Here is a 24,116-nt window from a genome sequence, read left to right as displayed (position 1 = left end):
GGAAGTGTGACTGTGAGGGTATTAATTTATAAAGGACGCTTTTGTTAGGGTTTTGCGAAGATTTTGGGTACTTGGGCCGGGTCTCATAAATAAGTCTTTTTGCAATTTGGGCCGCTAGAAATCAAGTTGGTCTTGAGAACAATGGAAACAATATAATATAATATTAATAAAAATTATTTAATAATAGAATGGAAACGTTCGTGTCTTCAAACTTTTCGGCGTGTACTTTTATTACTCCGATTTTTTCTAATGTTTACACCATGCTAGTAGTGTTTTAACTTTTAAGTGAGGAGTTGAAAGGCTACCAAAAACATGAACAAAGAAATCCTACGGAATAAGCAATCGATGTCTGTGCACTTCAAACCAGCCATGACGGGAAACTTTTTTGTGAATAAAATGGGGAAGCCATTTTGAAAACTTATTATCTGATATTTCTAATCAGAGCATGCGCACAGTAAACTTGTCATTAATTAACAACACATATACTCCAACTTACTAACTTATGGTATTTAAAGATTGATTAAACCACAAAACACTGAAAAAGTAGACATATCATCTTATATTTCTGAATGCAAATATGATTCATAGCTCATTGTTAACCACTGGGAACTTTTTCATACAGCTCTAACTCCCTGAATCTCCTCGGAAGAATCCAGCGTCCACCATGTCGTTGCTGCAGAAACACAATCACAGCCAGTGCAACCACTCCACAAGGAATTATCACATCCCAAGAGGTAGAGTAAAAATCGGCGGAGGGATTCGCATAGTAGTATGTTCCATTAACGATGGTTCGTGGAAAATTGTGAGCCCTGTATTGATCATAAGCATGAGGCACCAACCGGACCGCACTGGTGCCGATGTAGAATGGATTAGACAAAGCTTTTGCAGATGAACCAGAGAAAGTATTGAGCAAGATTTGTGGGAGAAGAAACCCATCAAGAATCAAACCAGCATAAGATCTCAAGTATCCCCAAAGAGAGTAGTACACTTGATCGTATTCAACATAAGAATGCATCTCGTGATTCTTGCTCTTTATCCAGTTCAGCAGCAGAGTGAGTAATCCGCCAAAAAAATACATCGGCACTGAAACAAAAACTGCCTTTTTCTCCGCACCCCACAAGCCCTTTTCATTTCCTTCACTTGTTTTTGCAGTCCAAACCAGTTGGAGTAGGCGTATTTGCAACAAAAATGCCACCATTATTACTATTCTCAGGGTTACTTCATTAGCTTCAAGCCATCCCTTGCTGCTAAGCATGAATGGTTGCTTGTTATAGTTTTGAAAGAAAAGGGCTTCGAAATTCAAGACAAGCGGGATCATGTATCCTAGAGAAAGTATCAGAAGCATGACAAGTGAAATGCTGGAGACGACCTCAGGATTTCTTCTCACGTGGAAGAGTTGTAGCCCCACAAGGATGCACAGGAACGTGTTGGATATCAAGACCATGGTGATCTCCAAGTCCATTCTCCATATCGAGCGTTCAGCCACAGTGCTGTAAAATGCAGCAGATGACATTGTCATATCCTCAAAATAAAGAGGATCTGTTTTTTTTCGTGTACTTCTGATGATTCCACTGATAAGACCGCCGTTGTTATTATTGATTGGAGCAAACTGGAAGTTCACAACTATCTCACAGTCTATGGAGTTGTCGTCAGATTTTTTGACATTAGATGGAAATTTTCTACAGCCTACCATACAGAGCCATCCGGTTTCTAAATCATACACTCCTTCGGCAGTGATCTGGATTTGACTTTGACTCCGTGAGTTATTAATTTCGGAATAAAAAGGGGTGATGGATAATATGAAGCTCATATTCAAGGGGCCGGATCTAATTTTCTGGGGTTCGGAAATAGGTTCAAGTACAGCATCTTCGACTGGTGCTGACTCTGGTGCCAGTGCTATCCCCATGTCTCCTTGGTAGACCTCATTTCCAATGGATAGAGGTACTGTATAGCCCCAAGCAAACTTTTTCCCATTCGAATTTTCCACAGACATGTCGAACCTCATGTTGTAAGACTGTGCGTCTGGATATATATTCCCCTTCTTCTTTTCAACCTTCTCCACTCGGCATAATCTCTTTGCTTTATCCAATTCCGTGTATTCGTATCTCAACCCCGAAAATGACCCAGCAACATACCCTCCATCAATGCTTGTGAGATTAATGTTTCTGAAGTATCCTGCGTCATAAATAGTTTTGTTTGTCCAAATTTTTCCAGCAATTTTGGCATGATTTCTGATGGTTAGGATTGAAGGATATCTGAAACTCAACCTTAACGAACAATCTCCTATACCATTCCCAAAATGGTTAACTGGATCCAAGATTCGACAAGCAACAATCAACAGCTGGTTTTTCTTATCATCCCATGCTCCCTCACCGATTAACGTGGCATTAAGATCAAAATTTTCATTAAATGCAGTATAGCTGACATTCTGAAATCTTACCACATACCGAATCACTCGTTTTTCCTCATAACACTGGATTGGATATAAGGATACCAGTTGAGGCAAGAATCCGTCAACCACAGCGCGTGCAGAACAAGTTTGAGCATTGTCGCACTCTCTTCCAAGCTCCAACTCGAAAAGATTAAAACCCTGTAATAGAGAAGAGCAAAACCTGCTCGAATCCAAATCAAGAGACTGGTCTTTTGGACCTTCAAAACCACCCGAATACCCACCTCCGAGTTCTTTCGAAACCAAAGAGTAAATATAGTCAGGAACAGAAGGAAAATCAAACATCGAAATTGGCTCAAAGTACCCGGAGTCCTTAACGGAACTTGTGCTTTCCAAAGTTCCACTAATCACACTAGTAAGCATACTTGGATTCAAAGAATTGTAACTCAGCTTCAAAACAGCATCAAGATTGATAGACTTCCAAGAAGCTGACCCAACCATACAAAGCTTTCTTGAAGATTCTGACCAGAAACCATTCAAGAAAAACGTGATCACGTTTGATCTATAGCGTCTCCTCCTGTTGTAATAAGATCCATCATTGCTGAAATTGCTTATATACCGATTGTAATACCGGTACGGGGACCGGATAACCAGTTGACCACGAATCGTATAAACATTCTTGGCGATGGTCTCGTATGAATCTGATGTGACTTTGATGAAAAGTGATTTTCCCACATAGTCATATGATTTGTTGAGTGGTTTCTCACCAATAAGTCTTTCTCCACCGGTGTAATACGTTGTGCGAAATCGAGGTAAACGGATTCGGTAAGTCTGCTGGGTGGGTCTAGATTCAGGAACTACAGAGGAACAGTGATCAGTGTATGAAGGAGAAGAAAGAACAGACGATACAAAGAGGTTACTAATAAGAAAAAAGCACAAGGACTTGTAAAAGCACGAAGAAAAAGGCATATTGAGTGACGGATTCATGGCTACTGCAAGCATAAAACCAGAAATCAAGAAAAGGAAGATTATCTATTTGTTCTATGTAAATGGTATATAAGGAAATAATTGACTTCCTACCGCCGTTCAATATTATTGGTGCATGTTATATCAAAAGAAAATACATCATATTCAAGATTATTGAACTCTACATACACTTTATACAAATATATACATAATAATCTACAGTGCATTAGTCATAAGTCAATGATATTTTTTTCCAAGCCCCACTTTCCTAGAAAAAGCTGATCACCAGATTTGTCTGACTGGCTCTACACCCTTTTATCACGATGCGTGGCTTATTTTATTCTTTTAAAAGAACTCTCAGGAACCAATGCAATTTGAACATGAAACTAATAAGTCCGGGCGTGGGTACCTTTTTCCCTTCCACTCCAGTGAGCATTAATTGTTGTCCATATGTTCAACTGGCGACGATGACTTAGACCATGTCAACGACTTGTGGATAAGACAAATAATTCGCTGTAAATAAGTACGAAGTTTCCATTTCAGTCTCAATCTTTCTCACCGGTAACCGTTGGGAGGACAAGCATGGACTGCTTTAATTTTATATTAGACGGGGTTTGCATTGTTTCGAACTCGAGGTCCGTTCCTTTTGTTTCACATGGTGTTTGACTCGGATTTGTTAAGATTCCCCCATTTATAAAAACCAGGTGTAGATTTAGAAAGATTCACGATGAACCCAAAAGCATCACGGAAAATTAAATACTAATTTATTGCTGATGGCTTATTTTAGTGGAACGTTAACTGGGTTCAATTATCACTGACACCCCCACTCTTAGCGTGTGCACTGATGGACCACTTATATAAATTGATGAAATCCTCTAAAAAAACTTCAATAAAGAATAGGTGTCGATATAATAAAAAATTTCGTAAATGGAACAATATTTTCGTAGAGCCCATTCATAAATTACAATTAAGAAATAAAATTTACAGTTAACATGTGTAAACGAGATATTTCAAGCATTAATTAAATATTAAATATAAATATGCTAGCGTTCTAATCGCATTTACTACCCGTGATAATCAATATAGACCAACGGAAAAAATAAAACTTAACACGTAATTTTTCGAGAAAAAAAAAGTTTCGTCCTCCTTGCAGTCTACTATGAAACGCTCTACTCTTAATATTTGCATCAGCCCACATGAAAAGTTGATTCCACAACATGAACTCACCGTGAAAATTGAGGGAAAGTGGGAAGACGATGAACGTGAATAGAACGCTAATAAGAATCCATATCGAGATTTAGATCGATTCGATAGGAGTAAAAGTCCAGGTAAAGTTCAAGTGTACACATGATTGTCAAAATAGGCATTGAGATGTCGCCAAAAAAAAAAAAAAACATTGTGTTCTTTCTAAGATGGGTCAATGCAAAAATCATTCATAACTAATATAACCAAATGGGAGCGGCAAGTCCCATGCGCACAATCTTGAAGTCGAGGATTGGCAAATTCATTAGCCTGATGGCATAAGTTGTAAGGACCTATGAGTAGCAATTGCTGGTCCGGTAGCCTTTTGAGACAAAGAAAGGAACTCCTGACAATCTTTAGCTCCAATTTGTGAAAATGTATTTACCAGAGTAGGGATGAACCCAGCCAAACTGTTCTTGAAATGCTGTGAGCAGCTCTTGTCGCCTTCATCTACATCTTGAACACCTCCTTTAACGAGACAACCTACTTGAGCTCCATCCAAGTATGCTTTACATGATACCATAATATCACGAGCATATTTGCAATAATGCCCAATTACAAAGTTCTCAAAATGCTACAAAAACAAATGAATGAATAAGCAATTTATCAGTAGAATAAAGGTATTGGGTTTGAGTTCAATTTGATGTACATACACATAAAGTGAAGAGATGGATTCAACTTACCTTTGGCGGCCTTTTCATGCTGTACACCATCGTTTGAAGGGAGTAAATAAATGTACTCTCGTTGTAATCCAATGATCGTTTTTCTCCAGTTGGGGAGCCACTCGTGTTTGCAAATCCAGGCTCGTTAAAGTAGGGCTTGGCATTCAAAGTCAGCCCTTGTATGGAGACCAAAACTTGTAACATGGTTGAAACACCAAGGATCCACTTCTCTTTGTGGTTACCACTCCATGTATTAAGAAGGCTGAGACATACTTTTCCACAATTATATAAATTAGGGTTGATTCGTAGGCCGCCTGAATGATAATGGACAAGCTGGCAAGAATAGAAATCACATGATTAGGCCTCATAATTATCCCAGCTTACAGACACCAAACTGCATTCTTCAGAAGAAATTAAAAAAACATACAGGTGGAACATTAGGATAACTGCTCGGAAAGAAGACATCAAAGAAAAAGAGACCATCATGGTATGGCGTTCCCTCTGCTCCTACAATCACAGCCCGCAAAAGATCCATCCTGGCTTCGTAAACCCTTACAAATATAGTGTCTGTGTTGGTGACAGCAGAAAAAATACAAGTTTAGGGGAGAAGCTATTGTAGATATCAGTAAAATAATGCTTTAGCTATGAGAAATATATAGAAGCTATAACTTGATGCCAATACCTTGTTAACTCATTAGTGTAATCAAACAAAAATGCTGGCCAAAAATGTTACACAGGGAGATGTGATGGAGGACTTTCAAAACATACCGGGTAAATCTTTTTCTAGAATCTTCCATTCTTCCTGTATTCTCTTAGCCCAATTCTTCGGTGGCTGTCAACATCCGAAGACAATATCATAAAGGCACAAATGAATTTTTGAAGAGATGGACAAGAAACAAACCAATTTTTTAAATAGCAGTTACCTGTTTGCCGGATGAAGCATTTTTTAAGTAGAAGTGATCCGAATAATCTTCAACGGTGTCAAATTTTTTAAAACCTTCAAAATTTTGCAAAACTTCATCAATATTTCTTGGTTCTACATTTGTTGTCTGTATTACCATGGGAGATTCACCGTTTTTAAAATCGGTCGAATCTTGTGGCCAGGTGACAAATTCAGTCAGAAACCCTGAAGGACCAATAGAAGGTCCTAACATATTCAGGCGCAAATCCTGCCACGGAGGCATATAGGTTTCCATTCCAGGTGAACTCGATGGCATTTTCAACTTCAGAGAGCTACTGGCATGATTGACAATGACAGGTGGATAACTCGCACCAGAAGACAACTGGCCTAATGGACCAGAATAGATAACCTGGGATGCACGAGTGTTCCTTTTATTCTTTCCAAAAGAATGCAAAGGTTCCTTCCCGTGCTTAAGAGCCAAAGAACTGATGGAGGATTGTGAACCCAGAAAGGATGTACTAATCGAAACAGTCGATTTATTTGGAACTGCACCAGGTTCCAGCGATTTGTATGGTAGTTTCAACTTTTTAGGTTGCCTAGTTGACTTGCTCCGTGATGGTGATGGCCATGACGTTAGAGGTGAATTTAAGCTAGAAGGAACAATGGCAACATCTGACTTTAGTTGCAAACTTGAGTTAGTTGAAGTACCTGTAGTTGTCACCTTATTTTTATTTCTGGGAGAACTTGGTAACCAGGGAAATGGTGCCTCAATACCAGGTGGTATATCCATGTGATCAAAATGCGATTCTAACATTGAATGTTCATCAAACAATATGTCATCATAATAATTATCTAGCCAATCTTCCTCTCCAAAGAAATTATTAGAGCTGGAATCATCTATAATCATTGAATCAGGTGATTGTAAAGCACCATTGGTTGATTTGATGTCGCTTGCCAATCCATCCGCTGCTAAACCACCTAGACAAATTGAAAAAGCGGGCAAAGCCTCCTACACGCCAGATGAAAGAATAATTTATTACATTGCTGGAGAAACAGGAAGCACACAAAATTCAAATAAGTGAGAATAGTACAGTACCTTGCCCTTCCCGTGGACACCAACATGAGGATCTATTATCATTACATCACCACGGTCTTCTTCTACGTCAACATCAATTATCTCATGACAAATAACCTTCAAGAAAATAGGTAACTTGAAAGTGTACTTGAAGGTAGGATGTGCATACAGCATTACTTTCAGAAAATGAGTTATAGGGAAGCAAAACAAGTATTCAAACTCCAACCATGCCCATGTCATGCTTGTACATGGAGAGCGGTTTCAGAACGAAGTTCAAGTGATTGCAGGTCATATAAAAGGAAATACCACAGGTCAAGGAATTAAGAATACTTTATGAACCTATTGGTGTTCCAAAAGTTCCTTTCGAATTCCTGACTAGGGAGCTCTAAGCTCATGCAGTTGTCACGAAAGAGAGGCATCAACCGAACAAATCGAGGAAGACTCAACTGACAGAACCAACACATTATAACTAAAAATCCATCAATACCACCAGTTAACTTGGCACTATCATGCCCTGAAATCTTCGCAGATTACAGAAAAGCATTCATCAAGGAAAATAGGTGTACAATGTAGTCTTGAAAGGATCTCTACACAAACAAGGGCAGATTTAAGTGGAAATTTTAACCCATGTAATGCCATTCTCACTTTCAACAGCAGTCAAATCTCATTGATCCGATCAAAATGGCATTAGTCCCACGTCAAATGATGGTCCATCTGCAGCCTCTTCCAATCCAAAAGTGCCAAATCTGAGAACAATCAATCTATGGATGTCCTAGCAATAATTCTAGCATCACGTGCATGGATAGGGAAACCAGGAAAGTCTGATATACACCCATTACTAGCTAAAGCCAATTGAACATTTTCCACCCTCATTCTCTACCATCCAACTCATCAAGCCATATCACTAAAATAATAGAAACATTATACACATTACACTCAAAGGCAAATCCCCCAATTAAACTTAACAAACAATACTAAATCAGTCTCATTTCAATTATTTACTAGATACAGCCCTTAATCACAGTAGCCCACGCATGCAAACATAAAAAAAAATCATTACTTGATCAAAATTCAATCATTCAGAACAAACCTGAAACACCTAAAGAAATCCTAAAAGAACAGAGCATTCGTCTAACGCACCTCAAACTCGAGAAGAACCGAAACAAGCCCAATTTGAGAAATTAGAACGGAAATACAAAATAATAACCCTAATAACTCACCTCGTTTTTCCTGGAAGACTTAGGTTTAGGCGTATGATTGGAGGGCGGCCCGATTTCCAACACATCCACATCCTTACACACCGACGACGAACTTCCCCCCGGAAACACACGTTTTCTGCACCATCACTCTCATAACATCAGATAACACACTCACACACAAGCTTAAATAATTTAACCCACAAAAGAAATCGAAAGGGAAAAAGAAACCTACTTCGAATTCCCGTGGACATAACGAGAAACCGGCGTGGGCGACTCCATTGGATCAGATCGAAAATGAAACTCGAGGGGGGTCAAAAGAATCAGGGTCGAATCCTATAATAGAGCGATTGATATCCACTTCTCAGCAATATCTCATCTTCCCCAGATTTTCAGCAAAGATTTAGCATGAAATCAAAAAATAATAATTTAATTAACTTCCAGGGTCCAGTTTGGTTCTTCGACTCTGCGTATGTAAATCGATGAAAACGGACAATCTTGCATATTATGCGTAAAAACAGCGAGAGATAAGTGTCGCTCACTTGTGCTTGGATTGGCGCCAGGTCAAGTACGTGGGTGGGTTCAACGCCCATATGTTCTGACCATAAAGCCCTGAGAATTTCACTTTATTTACCAACTCTGCCATTCGGGTGAAAATACCCTTTGAACGTTTTGACGGGGTTGGGAAACGAGGGTCTCCCATTCTTACATGTGTGACACGTAACAAATATTGTAAAGAAGGGCATATGTGTAAATGTATTTTATCATTATTAATCCTAATCAGTTTTTTTTTTATACAAATTATGATTTAAATCGATTTTAAAACAACCAAATCGAAACAATTGATTCTATTCAGATTTTAGATTTTAAAGTATCCAATCTAAATAACCCAAAAAACCTCGTAGATATACAAATTTATACAATATCCATTGTTTAAAACTTAATTAATTCAAATTTTAAGAGTGTGCCTCATATGAAACCGTCTCACGGGATCCTAATCTGTGAGACTCAACCCTACCCATATTCACAATAGAAAGTAGTACTATTAACATAAAAAATAATACTTTTTCATGGATGACTCAAATAATATATATGTCTCACAAATACGACCAGTGAAACCGTCTCACACAAATTTCAATTGTTCTTGTTGTTTGCATCAGCGTCAAAGTATAAAATTAATAACGTGTATTTCTATCAAACTTTTTATCGTGTATTTCTAACAAAACATCTTCGTGAACAAACACATTCGGGGAATTGGAAATGGCTACTCTGGATGGACATGGTGGAGGCAGGAAGGAACAGTCTTGCCAAAGTAAAATATTGAGTTTTTTAAACTTTAGATTTGATCTTTAATATTTAAAAAAATTTGTTTCCTAATGAAAGGTTGATTGTGTTATCTTGTAGAAATTTATTCAAGAAATCATATTAAAATCAACACAAGTTTATACATAGAAAGAATAGTTGTTGCACATTAGAGAAAGACAAGGCGAGCATAGAACATATATAAAGCTCGGGAGAATTTTCTGAAGAGCGTACTAACAAAGACGAAGCATCGTTGTTTCAGTGTGTTGTCGTGACATGTTGGAGACATTTGAAGACAACACTCGTACAAAGTGTTGATTGAAAAAAATTTGGTTTCTCCGAATTTCGGCCACACAGATTTGCATTCTTGTATTTTGGTTATTTTTGTTATTGATATTATAGGATGTAATTTACTTCCTTGACTTGTTAAGGAAGATGGTTTTTTCGTTCCTTCACCAATATTGATTTTGTAAACTCGATTTTTTTTCTAGTTATTATTTTGCAATGAGGTATCGCACAAATGTGTTCACTTTTGCATAAATTATCTCCGTGTCATTTTTAATTAAATTATTTATTTGTGTGTTATATTATTCTGCTGCATGTTGTCATAAGGTGTTAGTACATTTGAAACAACACTTATATCTGATGCACACTATTTACCGTTATGTTAATCAAAATACTTTAGGCAAAAACTTGTGTGAGACGTTCTCACGGGTCATATTTTGTGAGACGGATCTTTATTTGGATAATCCATGAAAAAGTATTACTTTTTATGACACAGATTGGGATCCGTGAAACGGTCTCACATGAGACCTACTCATTTTTAAGAAAATGAATTTCTCAAATGTATTTGAAATACTGAGTATTTTGTTATCTAATCCTAACCAACAATTATATTCAAAATTTTGTTTGATGCCCAGAAATCAATGATGGTTGATCAAATCTACTTTCTCCTCAATATCCCTTGAAATACATTCGATAATGTTGTTTTGTTAGAAAAAAAATAGTTGATCAAGGTTTAAAAAAATACCCGGTGCGCTGAAGCCATTGATTTCTACCAAAGATTAAACATCAGCACAGACAAAAGTGTGACAAAATATTAAAGTTAATCCACTGTACTCTGAATTATGGGAATCAAACAAGTTTTGAATATGACTGCTCACTTTAAAAGAAAGGAGAGAAAATGAAAGAAAGTTGGAGAAGAAGCACACGAACCCACTATCAGTCTTAGTCGTAGTATCCAAGCTAAAAAGATAAACAAGCATAAAATTAAGGCCATATTAGATTATCACTAATTCAACGGGCTGGTTTTTTTCTCACGTATTTGGTCACAAATAATACTTCGGATTTGGGTTTTTCTATAGTTTGTAAAAGAATACTTCTTGAGCTATTTCGACATGGCTCAAATTAAACCCGGAAGAAATTCATGCTTCCGGTCAGGTTTTCTATAATGTACAAGTCACGATGGTCGTCAAAATGAGTATGTTGCACTAATTTTAACGAAGAATAAAAAATGGAGGATGCACGCGGACGGCGCCATAAATATGCTCACGCTCAGGTGCCGTGAAAATGTAGAAGAGTTCTTGGCGTTGGGAAATTTTCTCAATGAATCCAAAAGATAAGGCATCTTGTTTAAAGTGAGGCTAACTTGACATGAGAGGAGGACATCGATTACCGAAACAAGATTCCCCAAGACAACTATAAATAGCAGCTTCTTGAAGGGCTTCAAGACATCGCAAATCATTCATATTCCAATCAAAACTACTCTATTTCATCTCCAGTTCCAGTATCTTCAACCAACCATGTCGGACATGTGCGGAAGCTGCGACTGTGCTGACAAGACTCAATGCGTGTAAGTACTCGTACATGGTACTAGGTTTCCTTAGTTGAATCCTGGTGTAAGTGTGTATGTATAACATACGAAAATCGCAGGAAGAAGGGATACACTGCTGACATCATTGTCACCGAGAACATCAGGTACTCCCTTGCTCCGACAATACCAACAGTAGCTTAATGCTTAGTGAGATTTTAACGCTTACCATGTGTTGTTTTCCAATCATGAAATACCACAGACGGTCTCATATAAACGTTGCATAGTTTGTCATATACATACATATAACATATATATACATATATATATCGTGACTGAACATACAATTAGTCCAATTCTTGAATAATTTACTCTTGTATGATTTCCGGCAGTGAGATGAGCCTGGTGATGGATACTCAGGCAGCCGAACACGATGGGAAGTGCAAGTGCGGTTCCAGCTGCGCTTGCACCAACTGCACCTGTGGCAACTGATCTTCCAAGAAAAGGGACACCTCTATATTATATCATATCTGAAAATGTAATCCAATAAATTTGCTGCATACAATCATATATGGTTTGGTCCCTTACAACAACTATGTAGTGCGTTGCATCTCTATCCATATGTATCTTATTTTATGTCATTAGCGATTAACTAATAATAAAAGCAGTGTGTTCCAATCGCTTTTCATTTTTCTAGGAAGTTTTATAAACAGACATATAAGATAAGATCAAGAACAAGTAAATGTATGAGGAAACAAAATATACTTGGACCATCGTCAGCAACATTCATAAGTGTTTCATGCGTCTCGATATATTTACAAATAAAACGCATGGATTACTAAAACCTTGCTAGATGCTGCAAGACTCGATGAATGGCCTCCACCTTGGCTGTTGGACGCGTTAACTTAGTTAAATTGTTGTTCTTTATAACAATGGTCAAACGTATAAATTATAGACTGTCGGTTTTCATGAGAAAGATGGGTATCTCTTGTTCATATTTTCGATATACTTCCAACCGGTGCATGTTTTTGCCCGGATAAAAACTCATCTACTTGAGGGATTACAGAAGACGATATTGGGAATCTAAGCTTCTGTATTAAAGAACACGACACGACACGACTCGACACCACACCTCTGTGGCACATTTTCTCATTTTTATTTATTGTTCACTTTAATAATACAGTGAGATTTGATGATTATAAACCATTAGAAAAACTCATCAGATGGATACACATCCCCGAGGAAAAATAAAAGAGGATCAGACAGGGAATCAATAATAAATAAAAGCAAAAATTTTTGTAAGACGGTGTTACAGATCGTATTTTGTGAGACGGATCTCTTATTTGGGTCATCTTTGAAAAAATATTACTTTTTATACTAAAAGTATTATTTTTTATTGTGAATATCGGTAGGGTTGACCCGTCTCACAAATAAAGATTCGTGAGACCAGTCTCACAAAATAAATAAATAAAAGAGGTGAAATTATCTGGTTAAAATGAAGAAAACTAAATTAGGAGATTATTTATAAAGAGGGAATACTGCGCGAAATCACCGAAAGAAGGGAATATAAAATCAAAAATCAGAAGGGCCAAATATAAATCAATGAATATTAGCAGAAGAAGGATGTTACACAATAATTAGGAATGTGAAGTTTTGTTTTTTTTCCCTTCAACTTTTCATCAAGGATCGACCAAGATCATCACATGAAATGAAATAGATAGTCTTGTTCAATCAAAAGTTTCAGACATCCCACATTTTACCAAGCCTAGAATCCGAACAGATAATATAAAGAAAATCTTGCTGCTTGCATATACTTTCAGAAGCAGACTTCCACTAAATGTTGCTCATTACAATCGAAATGTAGAAGCATTTCAAACATACCAACTGCAACTTGATACAAGTGCCCAGATTTGTAAAATCTTGAATACTTATGCAACATACAACAAATATATAGCCAGTAGAGATAATGCATATACATCAATGATTTTCAGGAATATTTACTTCAAAGGAGCGTGCGTAGATGAGGTAACAGGGAAAACTTTATACACGTTGAGAATGGAAGAGATGAAAGATTCCACGATGCAAATAGATTTCATGTATTGTAGACTAAATTTGCATTCTTAGGCGAGATTCCAGTTCAAATTCTTTCAGTGATGACACTGACATGGAAATGTAAAATAGAACCAATTTTATGATCTTGGAGCTCAACAGCAGCGCCAGAAAACTATGTGGACGAAAAATCAACGAACTCCTATATTTCGAAAGGAGACGCTCTGGAATGGATGGCCAACAGCAGATGTCACTCAATATCGAAATCTTCATATTTCACTTGTTATTTTAGCGACAAATATGAGTTTTTCTCTTTGTCGCGCCATCATCCTAAATAGTGCCCTTCTTCCTGTTAACATCAATCATACTTTTCCCTCCATGAACACACAAGAAATAAAACCCAAGAAAGTCCCAAAACAATGTCACCAACGACAAGTCTCAGCCAATCGAAGCCAAGAACCTCAACTTTCCTCTCAAAGTATATTCTCCATATAGCCATTGTAATATGCAGAAGCACACAGCCTTTGGGGAAAAAACTATGAAATTCCCTATCCTCAACAAATGCCACCATAAACAAGAGAAACCCAATAGCAAACATAAGCAAACCCGAAAATGAATCTGATGTCTGGATTAACAACTGATCATGAGGTGTCGAGCCTAAAAGCTTACTAGCGCGCTCCCTACCATGACTAAACACAAAAAACTCATCTCTATAGAACATCATCAGGGCTCCACAAGTTAAGGCAATCAAAGAATGGAGCATGCAAATAAGAAAAAAGCCTTGGGACGCCATTGATGACTGGAGGAAAAAACAGATAGTAGTGATGGCTTTCTTCATGTACTGCACAGATCCACAAATATTCAATTTCTAGGCTCAATCATCAAAACCCACCTAAACCCTCGGCTTATCGGCAAAACAAAATCAAATTTCCACAGGAATAGCAGTTGAGCTCGATTGCAATCTGAATCCCAATTATCAATGCATACTTAAGGGGAAACAGAGGAAACCCTTTGTTATGTACCATGAAAAAACGTGATCTTTAGCAACATAATGGAACAAAGCCAATCAAACATAAAAAGAAAAATCTTGGATTTAGATGACAGCTAAGGTACTTAACCACTTTTACATCAACAGATTTTTTAATCTCAGGCCTGGGCTTAAACGTGAACAGAGATTCTTTAATAGAAGGTCAGGAGAAGCGAAAAGATAGATTCTTGGTGACAAATCTAAGATTTATGAAGTGGAAACAAAAGGAGAGTAGATTTCACTTGGTTGGAGGGTTTACAGAGCTTAGAAGAAACAAGAAAAGTGTGGACCATTAACAATTACTATGGGTGGAAGGCTTTTCTTGTCTCATACCTGTTTAAATTTATTTTTGTCACCAAAAAAGGAAGATGCATTGGATCCGTTCATCTACAATAAAAGAATGTATTGGTGAAGAAAAACCAAATCCCAGAACTAGGACTTCTTAGAGAGAACATCATTTACGTATCGGTCCAGACCAGCATACATAATACATGTATATTTAAAATTATCCCTGCTACATAGTCGAGTCGAGTCGTTAAGTCGGTTGGCATCCTTCATATCTTGCAACTAGCATTTAAAAAAAATGATTTTTTTTTATTTTTTAAACAAAAAAACTGTTTCTACAACAGATTAAAACACAATAATTTATTGTTCAGAAAAATAAAACACAAGAATTTTAACCAAGATATGAGTCAGCATGGGACAACAAGTCTTGATCTTTTCAAAATTTTAAAGACGACTTTTGGACATGGTTGTTGCATATGTTGTGAATAACGGGGCGTCAGAAAAATTATGAATAATTCCTGTCTGCGTCTTTGAAGTCGCATGCGCATAAAACAAACGATTCAAAGAAAGGAAATATCAGATAAAGTGATGATAATCACTTAAAATATAAATAAACTTGTGTCAGTTTTTATGTGGATCATTGAATTATTAAACTCGTGGATCTGAATATCTTGGAAGAGATCTTGCCAAAAAGTATTGCTACATAATTTCAAATCAAATTCTAATCTGAAAGTTCTAGGTACCTTTAAAATGTTTTTAAATGGTATGACATTCTATAAAAATAATCATTATTTTCAAAATCAAAACACGTAATGTAGCCATCTATTTTGAGGCACAGTGAGTAATGTATTTGCTTTATCGCAGGGGATTTTGGTCCATCATAGATATAGCCATATAGGCACAGTTTTATGTACAATGTAATGAATAAAATTTGATAATTTTTAACAATCTTCGAGTCGCTTTCTTCTCTACCTTCTAAGCTAAGAGCTCAACTCTTCACCTTGTGAAAAAATAACTCGAAAAATTGTCCTACACCTGGTTGGTAATAACAAGCTAAAACACTCACTTGAAAAGATGGAGCAAAAAATCAAATGAAGAAATTTTCCTTGTTCCTGGGAATTATTTTGCGGCGCCTCCTTGAACTAGGCTTCTTGTTTCCTCTACCAGGCCGGACTAGATTTCTCTTCACAGGGGTTTTTTCGTGAATCAGAACAGGGGGAGGGTGATTTCTAGCCATAGCCTGCTGATGAGCTCTTTGTTCCAATAAATCTCTGTGATATGCCTGTAAACAATGGGATTCCAACATTACTGATGCACAAGTTTTAGATCAGGTGATTTGGCAATTTTACTTGCCAAACACAAAATCAGACAAGAAGAAACTGAACAAATATAATCACTATACATGCATTAAGGATAGTTCGATGGTTCGAGGCATGAAGCATTGGCAGGTTATCCAAAGATACAACTTGAGAGTCCAATTCCAAAATGGTAAAAACACAAGGTTTTTTTTTTACACCAACATGACAGTTGGTGGCCAGACATCATCATTATGCAAATCAAATTCCGAATGCTACACTAGTTAATTGAGTTCTCTTGGTTCTTGTATCAAACGCCTTTCAACCAATCACATTTTACAGACAGAAATAGAGTTTGCCAACGTAAAAATATGCTTAGGTAAATTTATGAGTGTAACCCATCCCACATGTAAGAACCAACAAGTATCTGAAATCGTTTTGAAAATCAGCACCCATTAAGGGATCTAAAAAAGCCAATTTGTACAAGTGCCCCTAAAAAACCAGTAGGTGCGACTAATCATCCTCAATCATGCATTATCTGAAAAGGAATTGGTTAAAGCATCCGCCTCTGTTGAACTTTCACCAAATTACACACACTGCCCGAGGTTTATAAAGTGCAAAGTCAAATACATGTTGCCTTGTGATCCTAAATCGTTAGTACTTCAACCCCTTTTTCCCAGCACAAACAAACCCAAACACAGTGCTCGAACCTCAAAACCTAACATACATTCTGTGAGTCAATAATATTGTGATAAGATAAAACAAATGCAACCTGTATCACGAAATTCCGCCTTTCACAGTCTAGAAACATGTTAATGTTCCAATTAACTCTTTCTTTCACTTTATCCCTCACAGTTGCAAAACTCAGCTGATCTCTAGATGTGAATCGATCAACTTCATTGAACCATAGACAACTGAAAAGGTTTGTGATGGGTATGTGCTCTCTTATTATTACACACCCTTCAGGAACATCTGCAGAAATTTGGTCCATGCAGAAATCAAACATCATCACTTTTGAAACTAAAGTGAAAGCATATTCCATTTATATACGTCACACAGACATACCACTAGTTATAGGAAGCTTATCTAGAGTGTATGATGTTAAACCCTCCTTTTTGTAATAATCAATTTGGTAATCAATGGAAGCATTATCATATTTTCCTGCAGCTTTATTAGCCTCGGCTTCTTCAAAAACATCAAAACGACTATAGTGTCTTGATATGGCAAAAGTAGCATTTTGGCGCAACAGGAACCTGTGAAAGAAAGTAAGCAAGATGGGTAATCGCAGTCCCGCAACCAGTCATGGATGCACTCTATGTTGACAAAGTTGTAAAATATAGATGAAGTCATGACAACAAGGGGGGAGGCCGGAGGCGTACTTCTCAAGAATTTGGTATGGATCCACGACTAGTCTAAGCTTTCCATCAATCCAGATAGAGTACCGAACATTAGGGAAAAGCCTATGCAACAAGAGCTTTGGCACCTGCAGATCAAATACTCATTTGTTCAGCTCCATATGCTCTGAGCTATCATACAATAACATGAATGAAAATAAGTAAGATAAAAACCGAATCCAACTCCCAAGGAACTACATAACAGTACAAACTCTAAATTTCATTCAATAACAATCAAATGACTCGCAAATATAGGATGTGCCAACGCGCAAGATGAAAGCCGGACCAAATGAATTATGGTCAGCTAATCCTTTCATTTGGTTAAATAAAAACTTTCTTCTGCAGCTGCTGCAACTGGATTAATCTTGAAGTGGGCACAGTAAAAATAACAAATCCATAATCAGTAGGTAAAATGAAAACATAACATCAAAGTTGATTAAATAAGAATCAAGTCCAAAGGAACCAAAATTTTCTTGGAAGAATACGTCAAATTTGGACCAAAGAACAGTATGGTCAGAACAGAAACCAATGTACATATAGATTGAAATCAACATATGTGAAGAACACATAAAGGAAGAAAACTAACCTTCCCATTTCTTCTTGCATCTTTATAGGGCACATTGTGTACAACAATAATTCTCCATAATCCAACCTGTTTCCCACCGTCCAAGACACTAGTATTCTTCATATATGCTTCAGTCTCTTTATCAACAAACATGAAAAAGGGGACATTTTTTCTCGCAACTTCACCAATATTCCTCGGTTGTTGAATCACATCATAGTTACCTATGCAAAAATATGTAGAAGGTCTTCATAAACAGCAGGGGGTTAAGACATCAGGCGGTGCAAGTATTTCCAAGCTTCTCAACTGGGCGTTGGACAAATGCATGCTGATCTAATAAGGAAAAATTCAAACGCAGGAGTACCAAATATAGCGGAGGCCACAATGACCTCATGGAACTGCTCCAATTCTTTAAGATCATCAGCATCAATGTCATAACCAGTCTGGTCTCTTGGTCCACATCCTTTTACAAATCTAAAGGGCACGAAGCAAGTAAAGGAAATAAATACAAGCAAAGATCTCAGTAAAATAAAATATTGTCTACATAAAGCAAACAGGAAATTTAGCCTACCCACAGTGCACGGTCATGGATTCTTTTATATCAAAAGAATCCTCTCTCTGTTTCAGAGAAGGGTAGCCACCAAAGTCGGAGCCTCCATTTGGTTCAGTTCTCAGAGGATTTTCTTCAGAGAAATATGTTAAATGACGAAGCACAGGAGATTCTGAGGGGAAGTTGGGTATACTAGCTATGGCATGCTCCACAGGAATGTAACACACCGGGCATGCTGAGGCAACAAAATAAGAAATCATATCACTACATCTAAGAGTATTTAGGCATGTAAAGAACACAAACATAGATGTGAAATACAATCCATCACATTAATACCAGTAGTCAGTTAGGATGTCTGTAGAACAATAGCTATCCAAAAATAGAAATCTATAAATTAATGTAACAGCGAGGCAACTTACGGCGAGGTCCAATGCGCCTTCTATCACCGGGAGGAGGGGGTGGAAATGCAAAATTTTTACATGGATTATCCCAAAAAGAAGCAGCACTAGAATCAACAACTGCTGCTGAAACATGGGAGATGGACGGGTACCAGCCAGCATTCTCATCACATACTGTAACTTTATTCATCTTAATACTACTATTATTTGGCATTGTTTCTTTCCCAGTCAACAAAGAATATAAAGCATGAGACTTATTAGGATCTCTTGAATCAAAGTCCAAACTAGAGTCTCCCAAATCAGCCTCTGACATCAATAATAAATCACTGGTATAAGTTAACAATAGAGGCACATAAATTTGGTTACTTGCATTTAGAAATAGTTAATAACGAACTTAATAATCTGACAGAAGGATACCCCCTACCAAGGAAAAAGGGAAGCAGGGTTTATGGTTATTAGAGGGGCAAGGGTATCATAAAGCCTGGACGCAATATGTCATGTGAAGAATGAGCCTTGACGAAGAAAGGTTCACCAAGCGATAATACTCTAGGAATCTATTATGTGCAGGAAATTTCATCATGCACCATCCAATATAAAATACTTTATAAAACACAAATTATCGAACAGTAACATATTTATATGTTGCGTGTGTGCGTGTGTGTTCATTACCCTTCAAGTGATATGAATGACAAGTGTCCTACATTTCACCGCGGATTCTGCATCTCTATATTTAAGAAGTGTTTAATGTATTCCTTGCGCCTTTAAAGTGCACGAGAGTAAATGCTTCACAGCAAAAGAGAATGCTTTATTGAATAGACATGCATTCCTATGAGTTTAGGCGTAAGGATTGAGTTGTGACACGCCTTAAGCCTAGGATAAACATCTTGTGGCCTGTTAATAAACATGATAAGTTTATCTATAGTGTATATTAAGTAAAGTAATTAAGAATTTGTTCTCTTTGGTGTGTCACTTCTAAAAATTACAAAAACACATTTAGTTTAGTCATTTCAATATATAACATTAATCTTTATTATTCTATTATACACACACTATTAGAAACCAAGAAATTTAATAGAAACTATTTTTAATATCTTGATATCTCACCTTTAAGATATTGTCCGTATTTTATCATCGCAATGTCGAATATAAAGATTAGAGTTAAAAAAATTAAAATTCAACTATTTGAACGTGTATGCGCTTGAGCATGTGCAACGCTGGAATGATTAATACAACTAGCACTGATTATAAGGGAAATATTAGGAACTAAGCCAGATAAATAACAAACATCTCAGCTGATGCAAAGAACCTAACCAGAAATAGTGGGCTATAAATTATAATAATGATTAAGTTCAATACAATTACTCAGAGACTAAAGCCAAAAAGAGGAATCTTATGACCCTTCATCAATTAGTGGCGAAGAGTCTTGAGGCCACATCAATGTTGAGCTGTGATCAATATCAGATAGAATACTGACTAACAAAAGAATATGAAATGCATTGCATCAAACCACCTTTATTGATGGTAAAGAATCCTGTCGTGAAAGCTAAAAGAGCAAGGGATGCTAAAATCAGCATTCCCACTTTCCTCTGGCTTAAATATCTGAAAACAGAATGAACTTGTCTTTCTTTTTCCTTATAACCATTAAGGGATGACTTTGAAGGCCTCCGAGGAATGTACAAGTTCTGAGGTAGCAACCCTCCATTCAGTGGCTGTTGCTGCAATAATCCATAACTACCTGATGCTCTAAGACCCAATGACCCTCCAGTCATTGTACCTCCAAACCCTCAGAAGTTATTTTCATCTCTTTTCACAGCAAATTCGGCATTCATTCACAGATAATATGCTGTGTGAAAATAGCAAATCACATCACAGATGATCAATAATTGAATACATCAACTAACAGGACATATAGATAAGAAAAAGTTTCCCTGTCGGGTACAGTAAGTATACCAATTAAAGTAAATCGAGTATTGGTTCACACAGATCAAGAATATAAAGTATGTTAATTTGCTATTTTATTTTCAGAAAAAAGGAATGAGAAATGCCGCACATGCTTCACATCACAAACAAATGTCAACCCCATCACAAAATCACTCCAAAAAAGTTGATGATGACATACTTCAAATCCACGAAATGGTCCAAACCTATCACACCCATTTCAACAGAAAACGGATAGCCTACAACTCTTCCACTAGAAACAATGACATGATAAGGATCAGCCCCCTTTTATGCTCGAACGATTTCCAGGAAAAAAATGAAGAAAATATAAGAAATGCACTAAAACCCCCACCTTCACAAATCCTAATTTCCCACAATAACAAGCACAGTCGCACGTAGAACAACTCCGAGCTCCGTTTTTAGAAGCCAATCACCCAGAATACAAAAATACTAAAACAAAAGCAGCGACAGACGTAAGCAATTCCAATCAAAACAGAAATCCAAGAATACATTAGCTGGGGAACTTCAAATCTGGACCTACCTAAATCAATGCATGCGGATAAGCGATCGAGTCGAAAGTACCCAAAAAGTGAGCTATTTATCAGATTGGGTTGCTCCCACCTCCGAATAACACTCACACTCTGAGGAAATCAATTATCCAACAAACAAAATCTGGAAAGTTTTAAAAATGGAGGACTTGCTGTTTTCCTCGCTCTTGCAGGCACCTCCTCATAACAGTGGAATTGCGTCGTCTTGGTGAATTATTTTTTTGTTGAATTCAATGATTTTTGGGAAATTACGAGCCAACTGCCAACATCCATAATATTTCTGGTTTTTGCAAAATTCAAGAAATATTCTCTCATCCAATAATTTTGGTAAGGATGTTTTCTCTTGTGCGGGTTTCGGTAATTCGGGGAAACGATAAATATACCAAATAATAATTCATCGCAAAACAATTTTTTTTTTTTGATGCAATACATTACAATTTTTGAATGATTAAGTCTCACTTGTCATACATTTATATTTGTGAGACGGATTGATTTTATTTATTTTATAATTAAAAGTAATATTTTTTACATAAAAATTAATTTTTTGTCAAAAACTTGAATATTCGTTTCACAAAATTGACAGTAATATTGTGTCATATAAGTTTTTATGTTTTGAAAATTAGATATTTATTTATTTATTTTATAAGTTGGAAATATAATCGTTATCATGAAATGTGGATTGCAATCCTTGATTTCCAAATTGAAATTTAAATGTGATTGCAAAAAATTTAGCTGCATTTCTAAAATCTAAATGCTTATCTACGTAAAGAAAAAGTCACACTAAGATTTAGCTATTGCTTTATCTAATGATAAAAAAAAAAGAAAAAAAAAACTATTAAAACAACGGATAAACTACTGATGTGTATTGTAGAATATGATTTTTTTTTATTTTTGTTATTAACAAACGAGTTGATTTTTTGTGAAAAGATCTCATTGGTCTATGTCGATTAAATAAGTCAATTCGATCGATACTTACCATGAGTTTTGACATAAAAAGTAATATTTTTAATAAGTTTGATCGAATCAAAGACCTGTCTCATAAAACTGATCAATGAGACGGTCTTCCAATAATTTTTATCTTAGCAAAATTATATCATACTATGAAGCAACAACGAAATGTCAAATAAAATCAATAATATAATCTATCATGATATGTTGCGATAAAAAAATTGAAAATATAATGAAACAAATGTCATATTTCTCGATTGATTTCTCAAAAACAGACTGTCTCGTTTATATTTGAGACGGATCAACTCTATCTATATTTATAAGAATAATTTTTACATAAAAAAATTCGTTGGTGACTCATATAAAATATACGTCTCACAAAGTTTTTATGTTTTTTTAATATATAGCCCATGTAATACTAATTTCATATTAGCATTAATCATCCATCAACCAAAGCAAGAGCTCAAAGTATTTCAACTACAATATATAGTTTATATATAAATAAAAAAATCTTGAATGGGGTAAAGTTCTGAAGTCTAAACAGGTCATAAATTGAGCCATGTGAATTATCAGAAATCATAGCACTTGATGCCTCTCAACAAAGGGAGAATTTTTGGATGGGCCATTGCAATGTAATTTTGTACTCAAAAACAAAAGAGGAGGGGGGAGGGGGGGAGGGGGGGGCCTGGGGTAAACATCTGATTTTTAGGGAGGCCCTTGTCCCTCCTTTCCTTGACATATTAACCATTTCAGTGTAATTTTGTACCAAAACTTTAAAGGGGCAAAAAAAAAAAGGGTTCCATGTCGATGTCGTGCATGAATTAATTATCTTCACTCCAAAAGGAAATATATGCTGTAAAAAGAAAGACTACATGTGTAACTAGGTATTGTGGAGATTTGATGAATTACTCAAAACATTTATACGCACAATTACATAAAACATAAACAAAATTACTAAAATAAAAATAAAAATAAAAAATCGGGGGATCTTCTCCGGTAAGGGCCCTATGCGACGACCACACAATATATAAAATTTGTATGAATTTTTATACAGATTTTAAATATCATTGGAAAAAAATTATAAACTAATTGCTTATTTTATCTTCAGAAATTGATTGAACATGTTTTCGGAACATAATTAATATAAGTATATTAGTAAAAAAAAATGTTAAGCCCGCCAGCTGTGTTTGATGATTTAATTCATTTCGAGGATTGATAAATTTTTGAAGATAAGGATAGTCGCTCGTTTAAATATCTAATATGATCAATTTTATGAGATGTGTTTTCTATTTAAATTATGCATGAAAAATTATTATTTTTTATGCCAAAACTATTACATTTTTATTGCAAACATAAACATTATTGACTTGTTTCACGAATAAATATTTATTCGTGAGACTGTCCCACGAATAAATATTAAATATATGTGAGATCGTCTCAAATATATCTACTCATTATTAATGATACATATTTTTTAATTCAAATTAATCTATTTAAGTATTAAAAAAATTAAAATATTTCAACTTTCCTCCATGTTTTTCATATTCCAACCTATAATGCTATTATTATTGGTCAAAAT

General features: G+C 36.1%; 3 protein-coding genes and 1 long non-coding RNA gene across 6 annotated transcripts; 1 reads left to right on the top strand and 3 right to left on the bottom strand.

The window, feature by feature from the left end:
* Positions 1-292: 292 nt before the first annotated feature.
* LOC140815681 (uncharacterized) lies at positions 293-8,972 on the bottom strand. Its single transcript, XM_073174749.1, has 10 exons — positions 8,667-8,972; positions 8,456-8,570; positions 7,257-7,352; positions 6,183-7,169; positions 6,028-6,091; positions 5,687-5,826; positions 5,281-5,592; positions 4,868-5,171; positions 3,564-3,571; positions 293-3,421 (listed from the first exon to the last, which is right to left on the bottom strand). Exons 1-10 carry the CDS (start codon positions 8,711-8,713, stop codon positions 596-598), a joined length of 4,899 nt encoding a protein of 1,632 aa, XP_073030850.1. The 5' UTR covers positions 8,714-8,972; the 3' UTR covers positions 293-595.
* Positions 8,973-11,449: 2,477 nt separating this feature from the next.
* LOC140815230 (uncharacterized) lies at positions 11,450-12,223 on the top strand. The gene is made up of 3 exons (XR_012114303.1): positions 11,450-11,589; positions 11,670-11,710; positions 11,936-12,223. It is a non-coding gene; the product is annotated as an uncharacterized lncRNA (long non-coding RNA).
* Positions 12,224-13,239: 1,016 nt separating this feature from the next.
* LOC140814736 (uncharacterized) lies at positions 13,240-15,136 on the bottom strand. Its single transcript, XM_073173821.1, has 2 exons — positions 14,711-15,136; positions 13,240-14,601 (listed from the first exon to the last, which is right to left on the bottom strand). The coding sequence occupies exon 2, from the start codon at positions 14,428-14,430 to the stop codon at positions 13,951-13,953; it is 480 nt and encodes a 159-aa protein (XP_073029922.1). The 5' UTR covers positions 14,431-14,601; positions 14,711-15,136; the 3' UTR covers positions 13,240-13,950.
* Positions 15,137-15,730: 594 nt separating this feature from the next.
* On the bottom strand, positions 15,731-21,936 carry LOC140813868 (probable hexosyltransferase MUCI70). Of its 3 annotated transcripts, none has more exons than XM_073172651.1 (10): positions 21,394-21,576; positions 20,614-20,946; positions 19,125-19,409; positions 18,727-18,940; positions 18,520-18,629; positions 18,180-18,379; positions 17,579-17,682; positions 17,265-17,452; positions 16,972-17,171; positions 15,731-16,186 (listed from the first exon to the last, which is right to left on the bottom strand). In XM_073172651.1, exons 2-10 carry the CDS (start codon positions 20,870-20,872, stop codon positions 15,992-15,994), a joined length of 1,755 nt encoding a protein of 584 aa, XP_073028752.1. In that variant the 5' UTR covers positions 20,873-20,946; positions 21,394-21,576; the 3' UTR covers positions 15,731-15,991. The 3 variants fall into 3 exon arrangements, with proteins under 3 accessions (XP_073028752.1, XP_073028753.1, XP_073028750.1); XM_073172649.1 differs by lacking the exon at positions 21,394-21,576 and adding an exon at positions 21,583-21,936 and having other exon boundaries at positions 15,732-16,186; XM_073172652.1 differs by lacking the exons at positions 19,125-19,409; positions 21,394-21,576 and adding an exon at positions 21,583-21,936.
* Between the last annotated feature and the right edge of the window lie 2,180 nt (positions 21,937-24,116).

Source organism: Primulina eburnea, chromosome 15 (assembly GCF_022965805.1).
Source record: "Primulina eburnea isolate SZY01 chromosome 15, ASM2296580v1, whole genome shotgun sequence".
Lineage (NCBI taxonomy): Eukaryota > Viridiplantae > Streptophyta > Magnoliopsida > Lamiales > Gesneriaceae > Primulina > Primulina eburnea.
Note: the sequence above shows the minus strand (reverse complement) of the source record. Positions and strands in the feature narration are given on the sequence as shown.